The sequence below is a fragment of the Muntiacus reevesi genome, chromosome 18 (genome assembly GCF_963930625.1).
Source record: "Muntiacus reevesi chromosome 18, mMunRee1.1, whole genome shotgun sequence".
Taxonomy (NCBI): Eukaryota; Metazoa; Chordata; class Mammalia; order Artiodactyla; family Cervidae; genus Muntiacus; species Muntiacus reevesi.
Window position 1 is genome coordinate 47,114,060 of NC_089266.1, and position 7,531 is coordinate 47,121,590.

The 7,531-nt window shown below is 54.9% G+C and overlaps 1 protein-coding gene across 1 annotated transcript; it reads left to right on the forward strand.

The window, feature by feature from the left end:
* Positions 1–4,322: 4,322 nt before the first annotated feature.
* C18H17orf50 (chromosome 18 C17orf50 homolog) lies at positions 4,323–6,902 on the forward strand. Its single transcript, XM_065910934.1, has 3 exons — positions 4,323–4,335; positions 6,285–6,612; positions 6,707–6,902. Exons 1-3 carry the CDS (start codon positions 4,323–4,325, stop codon positions 6,900–6,902), a joined length of 537 nt encoding a protein of 178 aa, XP_065767006.1.
* The last annotated feature ends 629 nt before the right edge of the window (positions 6,903–7,531 follow it).

A 7,531-nucleotide genomic window follows, 5' to 3' on the forward strand; every position in this document is an offset into this window, starting at 1 on the left:
GGCCGGGCCGGGCGCCTCCACTGTGCCGCAGCTGCGTCTTCGCTCCTGCCACCTGTGGGGTCTTGGCAGGTTCCCCCGACTCAGGGGTCCCCTTCCACCCTCTGAGAGCCTGGGACGGCTCTGCTACTCACCTCTGCCTTTGGCCACCACCACCGTGGCCAGTGGGCTGAGCCAGGCTGGGCCCCCCCCCCCCCCACATTCTTCAGTCCCTGCCAGAACTTTCCTACTTGCTAGCCCTGCAGAGGTCTCACGCCCCAGCTGCCCAGTCTGCTCAGAGATGGCCGGCTCCGGACAGATGGAGGGGAAGACACTCCTCTCTTCCCCCCAGGGCTGGACAGGCCACCTAGCCGCCTCCCAACCCCCACCAGCCGGCCTGGAGTCTGGCTGTCTGTCAGCCTCTCCACTTTGCTTTCCTCTCCTTGGAGACCAGCTGCTGCTACAAACATTCCTTGTTAACCCTTCCTGGCATCTGCTGCCCTGGGGCCCTAGGAGCCAAGAAGAGGCTGAGGCTGGCTTATCGCTCACTTGGTCAACACCGGTAGAGGCTTTAAGGAAATGGGAGGAGGGGAGCAGGGCCAGCGGGTGCCATGCCCCTCGGAGTTCAGTGAACACTGTCATTTAGGGGTGAAATAGACGCAGCCATAGAGTCCAGAGCCACGAGTCTGGCCTTGGACTCTTTCCTGAATCCCCCTGTGATCTTCACATACTATCTGTCTCCTCTGTGCCTTCGTTTGCCTCAACTGTAAAATGGGAATAATAATATCTCCCTTTCTGGGGTGCTGTGAGGAAGAGAGGATTCGTGGATGTGGGAAGTCTCCGACTGTCAGGACTGAGGGATCCCAGCTTCACTGATTTTCCCAGCAGCTCTGGCTGTGTGCCATGATCCCCGCCTTCTCTGGAGAACCCGCTCCATCCCCCACTCTACCCACATGATTCCTCCAGAGCGGGCTGTCAGTCATAGTTTCTCCTCCATGGCCACAGGGATGCATGCATTCAACAACTATTTCCTGCAGACCTACTGTGTGCCATGCGCTATTATAGCTCATGAGGATGTAGCTGTAGGGGCTTCCCTTGTGGCTCAAACGGTAAAGAATCTGCCTGCAATGCAGGAGACCTGGGTTTGGTCCCTGGCTCGGGAAGAGCCCCTGGAGAAGGGAATGGCTTCCAGTATTCCAGTATTCTTGTCTGGGGAATTATGTGGACTGAGGAGCCTGGTGGGCTATAGTCCGTGGGGTCTTTTCAAAGAGTCAGACTGAGCCACTCACACTTTCACTTTTCATGTAGCCGTAAATGAAGACCTGTCTTCACGGAGGCTGCTTCCATGATGGTGGGTGATGGATGATAGATAGACATATGAATCTGTAGTGAGTCGGATGGTGAGAAATACCAGGGAGAAAACAGAAGGACTAAGGGAGATGGGCTGGGGCTGGGGGATTTTCTGTAAGGTGGCTAGGAAAGATTTCACTGATATGGTGATATCTGAGCAGGGACCTGCGGGAATCGAGGAAGCAAGCCCTGCAGATGTCTGCTGGAAGGGTACCCCGGCAGAAGGAACAGCCAGGGCAAACGCTCCAGGTGGGGGAATTCCCTGGTGGTCCAGTGGTTAAAACTCAACACTTTCTCTGCGGGGGCCCAGGGTTCAACCCCTGCCTGGGGAACTAAGATCCTGAAGCCTTGTGCTGTGACAAACAAACCACCCAAAAAAACTCCAGGCAGGGGGATACTTGGCATATCCCAGGAATTGCAACGACAGGTAGAATATGAGGAAGAGGGGAAATGGGGTCTCTATGGTGGGTCTTTGCTTTACCTTTTGGAAAGTAATTTTCTTTCAGTTGCCTTCTAAAGGCATCAAGATAATGATTGTTGTACCCATTTCATGGATGAGGAAACAGGAGAACTGAGGCTGACAGGAGGCCTGAGTTCCTCAGGATATGGATCGACCTTTCCATGGGCTTGACTGAGTGTCCTCATGGCCTGGCAGTGGGCTTTCTCCAGAGACACAGAGCAAGACAGAAGCCACAGGGTCTTTCATTACATAGCCTTTAAAGTCACACTCTGTCAACTCCCACAACATCTTACCAATGACCCAGGTCGGCCTTATTTCATATGGGATGGGGCTACATCAGTGTGAATACCAGATGACAAGGGTCATTGGGAGCCATTTTAGAGGCTGATTACCCCCAAGACAGAGGAGCTGTTTCTTTTCCTTTCTTGCTAATAGGACCCTCTTTTGTTTAGGTATTATTAATGGGTAGAGTTTTCTTGAAGTTTGGGAAGATGGGCCCAGTCCCAAAGAGAGAACCTGTCAAGTCTTCCAGCCATTCTGTGAGTACTCACTGCTCTTTAAATTAGACAGTGTAAGCTTCTGAACTTTCCAATCAAGAACCAAAGTGGCTAGGGGCTTCCCTGGCGGTCTAGTGGTTGGGAATCTTTCTGCCAATGCCAATGCAGAGGACATAAGTTCAATCCCTGGTTTGTGAACTAAGATCCTCCATGCTGCGGGGCAGCTAAGCCAGCATCTCAAACCACCGAAGCCTGTGCTTCCTAGAGCCTGTGCTCTGCAACAAGAGAAGTCACTGCAATGAGAAGCTCCTGCACTGCTAAAAAGAGTAGGCCCCCACTCGCTGCAACTAAAGAAAGGCTGGGCGTAGCCACGAAGACCCAGCACAGCCATAAATAATAAATTTTAAAAAGAGAACCAAGGTGGCTATAAGCTCCTTTAGTAAATGTAAGGATATCCAGGTTTGGGGAGGAGACCGTACTCCATGGGTCTTTTCTATTTTTTGCATGTCTTACAAGCAGAGGTATTTCAAGGGTGTTTATATAGTGAAAAACACTGGAAGATACAGTGTCTTTTTCTGGAGCAAAAAACAGGTTTGGTTACTACCCGGTATAAAAAAATTAGGGTTCCCTAAGCTCAGGGTTCCTCTTACAATGCAATATGCATTGCATACACTGCATATGCAGGTACTGCCTAGCACCCACGGGGCAGTGGGCCAAGAGGAGATGGCACAGGTATGCCGATGCTGCTGCGCCATCAGTAATGAGGTCTTTTATCTCTAACCCAAGAGTCTTCTGTGTTCTGGCAGCACCCAGGAAAACACAGCAGGCTAACTTACTAGCTTGCACGTAGGCTAAAATTTTAGATTCTTTACAGTTCTTCAGTGTCACCCCCACGAGATTCTTGGAGGCTTGTCTGCCCTGTTTGTTCCACATCCCACCAAACTGCCTCCACTAAACTGGGAGATGCCTGAAGGAAGAGACGCATGCCCCCACTTCAGACCTGGATGGAGCACCATGTCATGTTCCCCTAACAGACTGGGATCTCCTTGACTCCAGCAACTCACATCAGACGGAGGCTCTCCAGACCTGGGTTTGCATCCTCTGCCCCTCTGAATACCACTGACTCTGGCAAAACACCCCACTGTCAGGCCAGGCAACAAAGGCGTTTCCCCAAGTTTCTACGATTTTATTCTTTTCCTGAGCCCCAGCTCTCACATACATACCGAACATCCAGAAGCTACACCTGGCTCTTACCTGAGCCCTGTTTGCCATAACTTGACACCATGTCCTCTGCTCCTTGGGGCTAAGGCAATGAGCTGAAGGTGGGTGGGGTGGGGAGCAGGGATGAGGAAGGATGGGGATTGAACAGAAAGGGAAGGGGAGATAATAGTGATGCCAATAGACATAATGCTTTACATGTTTTTGGTGGGCCAGGTAAAGTCTGGTACTGCACGGCTCTCTGACACACAGAAAAAGAGGCAGAGGGTCAGAAAGATAATTCACTAACGCTTAGATAGCTTTTATATTTATGTGGTAGAGCTGGCAATTGACCACAGTCTCCTGGGGACCAAAGTCACTCTGCGCCTGTGTGTGCATGCTAAGTCACTTCTGTCGTGTCTGACTCTTTGCGACCCTATGGACTGTGTGTAGCCTGCCAGGTTCCTCTGGCCATGGAATTTTCCAGGCAAGAATACTGGAGTGGGTTGCTGTGCCCTCCTCCAGGGGATCTTCCCAACCCAGGGATCGAACCCATTATGTCTCCTGCATTGCAGGTGGATTCTTCACCACTAGTGCCTCTTGGGAAGCCCCAAAGTTACTCTCTGTCCCCTTTAATACCTTCTCAAGAGAGAAGGTAGGGTTTGGAATGGAAGCTTTAGAAAAGGCAGTTATTCTGCGGCTGGAATCTATGGGCAGGTGAGATTCTAGCCCCGCCCCCTTGTAATCCAGCAAAGGCCCTAGAGACCAGACCAAGCTCTATGGGAACTCTGTCCCATCCCTCTGCCTGATCAGGGGAAGAGGGCAGCACGACTTTGGGGAGAATGGATAAACACGGTGAGTGGGGCTGGAGGATGGGGTCTCTTGACCCCAGGGTGGACCAACAAGCTTATCACCATGGCAACCCCAGAGTAGAAGTCCAGCCTTTTCTCAGTTACCCATCCATATACAAGCCCTCTCCTCTCTCTTTTCTGAATATTTCTGACATCTCCTCTCTCATTTTCATCTGCTGCTGTTCAGATCTTTGTCTTCTCTGGCCTGGACCACTGTGATGACTCTTAACGTGGGTCTCTGTCTGTCTCCTTCTGTCAGAGGAAATATCCTGAAGGATGCTCTGAGCACATCCCTGTGTCAAAATGTCCAGAGGCTCCCCAACTGCTGAAGGACAGGATTCAAACTCCATAGCCTGGCCCCCAAAGCCCCAACCTCCCTCTCCAATTCCTCCTCCTTCCCACATGTCCCCAGCACCCCTTTCTGGCTGTGCCCTAGGTCTGGCCTTTCACAACCAGAAGTCTCCTTAATGTGTTTTCCTAAATAAAAATACAGTGGCACTTGGGGATTGCCTGGCAGTCCAGTGGTTAGAACTCTGCACTTAGGGCCCAGGATTGATCCCTGATCTGGGAACTAAGATCCCACAAGCCATGTAGCTTGGCCAGGAAAAAAAAAAATACAGTGGAGCTTGGTTCTCCACCTGTAGCAATACCAAGAACTTGTAGAATCTCTGAAAAAACTTTTTTGGGGGCAAGTTTTCAAAAGTCTTGGTTGAAACGCAAAGGCCCCTCTCTTACCTACCTCATCACCTACCAGACAGTGTCGGGAAGCAGCAGGACAGATGACGTGGTTAGCCAGGTGACGACATGCAGCTGGTACTCAGCACACGTGCGCTGGAACACTAACTTTATCATCATTCCCCTTTGTTTCCAACCTCTTTAAACAAGATGGGCAGGGATCAATGGGAAATTTTCTAGACCTTTCTAGGGAAAACCCCAGGAGCTGTGTCTTCCCTGCCCTCCTCCTCCTTTTTTTCCTTGCAAGTCTAGCTCCCCAGATCCAGTAGACTGCAGGGCACTCGGTGGGGCTGGGCCTGTGTTTGCTGAATGAGTGGTGGACACCTCCAGGTCAGCCATAGGAACTTCCCGCCTGCCAGGACTGCTGCTTGGGATTGTGGAGTTTGTGTCCTGAATATCAGCAAGGGGCGATCAGGGGTGGCTGAAATCCAACCGGCAAGGTTGGGGTCAAGCCTGGAAGGACGAATAGAGGCCTTTTCCTCATTGGTCTGCCCTGCGTGTGTGTATGGGGGTAAGGGTGAATTTCCATTTAGTCCGCCCATACGGGGCACTTTTCTGGATTGTTCTGCGCATCGGAGGCAGCGTGTGCTCTCCTGCCTGCCTACCCCGCCGCAAGTGGCGCTGGGCTTTCTTAAGGCAAGGCCCATTTTGAAGAAGGAAATCCCATTGCATGCAGAAAACAAAATATAGATAACCACTTATTAAAATTCCAATCGGGGCACTTCATGATTACTGACCGCTGCACAGACATCAGTCCGCACCCCGGGGCCAATTAGAAGGAAGAAGGTGATGAACCACCATTCCCGGGCTCAAGCCTCACTGCACCTGCTTGTTGCTGGCCTCCGCCCCGCGTCCCAGCCCTGGGCCAGGAGCTTCACACAGACTCCACCTGATTCCTGCTTCTCAGTCACCCTTGAGATGGGCACTGTTTCCTCTCCGTTTTACAGAAGAGGAAACGGAACTTGATAGAAGCGACCAGACTTGCCCCGAACCTTCTTCAGATGGGACGTTCAGGGACCTAGGCAATCAGGCTCTCCTTTGCCCAGAAAATCCTGCACACTCTGGAAACCCTCTCTTGGAATCTTGCTGGCGCCGCGCATCTCATGCACGTCCTTCGGGCGCCTGCCTTTTTGGGGGGGATCGGGTTAGGCGCCACAGTCAGGGTACCAGGGAGGGCCCTTCACTGATTTCCACCCCCCACTCCCCACACCCGTGCAGGCGTGAAGGCCCCCTTGTGGAAGAAGGAGCCGGAGGAGCCCAGGGCCAGGGAGGCAGAGGCGGAGGCCGAAGCCGCGGAGGAGGAGTCGGAGTCGGAGTCGGAGGACGAGGAGAGGCCGCTGGAGGAGAGCGCGGCCGCGGGCGAGGCCAAGGCCGGCGGGGAGGCGGAGGGCGGCGAGGGCCGCGAGCGGGGCTCGGTGTCGTATTACCCGCTGCGCCAGGAGTCCAGCACCCAGCAGGTGGCGCTGCTGCGGCGCGCGGACAGCGGCTTCTGGGGTTGGTTCAGCCCCTTGGCGCTGCTCGGCGTCCTGGCCACGCCGGCCGACAGGTGAGGGCGCGCCCCGCGGCGGGGGCGGGATGCCCTGGGCGCCCGGCGCGAGTGCGCGGCGCGGTGCCCTGAGCCCCCCGGTCCCTGCCCGCAGGAAGCGGAGCCCTCCCGAGGAGCCGTGCGTGCTGGAGACGCGGCGGCGGCGGCCGCGAGGCGGGGGCTGCGCGCGCTGCGAGATCCTTTTCTGCAAGAAGTGCGGGAACTTGCATAGCTCGCCGAGCTACGTGGCCCATTGCGTTCTGGAGCACCCGGATCTGGGGAGGGCGCGGCCTGCTCACGGCGGCCCCTGAGCGCCACCACCACTCCCGGCCTCTGTAGCCCTCCATCCTTGCCTCCACCCCAAGTGCCCGCAACCCTCTCCTCTCTTCCCCGACGTCGATCACGTGCCGGAGAGCCGCCCTTCCGGGGCGCCCCCCTCTCGGAGCAGACCAGCAGGGGCATCCCCTATGGGGCGGCCCCACCTGTCATGAGTGCGCAGCCCAACATCACCACCTGGAGGTCCGTTCCTGCAACAGCGCCTCCCCGGCCAGCACGCGGTGCCCATCGCCCACCTGACTCCCGTCCCCTGCCCGCAGCCCTCCCACTTGTCTCTTGGGTATTTCAGGTTCCTGCTGGCCCGGTGGGCAGAGGCATCACCTAAAGTAAACAACCCCTCTGGGAAACTTGCTCCTCTCCTCAAATCCTCCAATAAAGCCTCTGATCCAAGTGTGAGTGCCTAGAGGAGGGGCCAGGGCCCCGGTGAGCGTGATAAAGAGCAACCCTCCTCGCCCTTCCCCCGGGTTCAAGCCGGAGGGAAAAGGGCAGGCGGAGAGCCTCCTCCCAGCAGCTCCGGGCGGAACCAAGCCTTTGCAGCCAAGGGCAGTCAAAGGCCATTCTCCCCACCGCGCGACGAGAAGAAAAAAGGCAGGCTCCGCGCCAG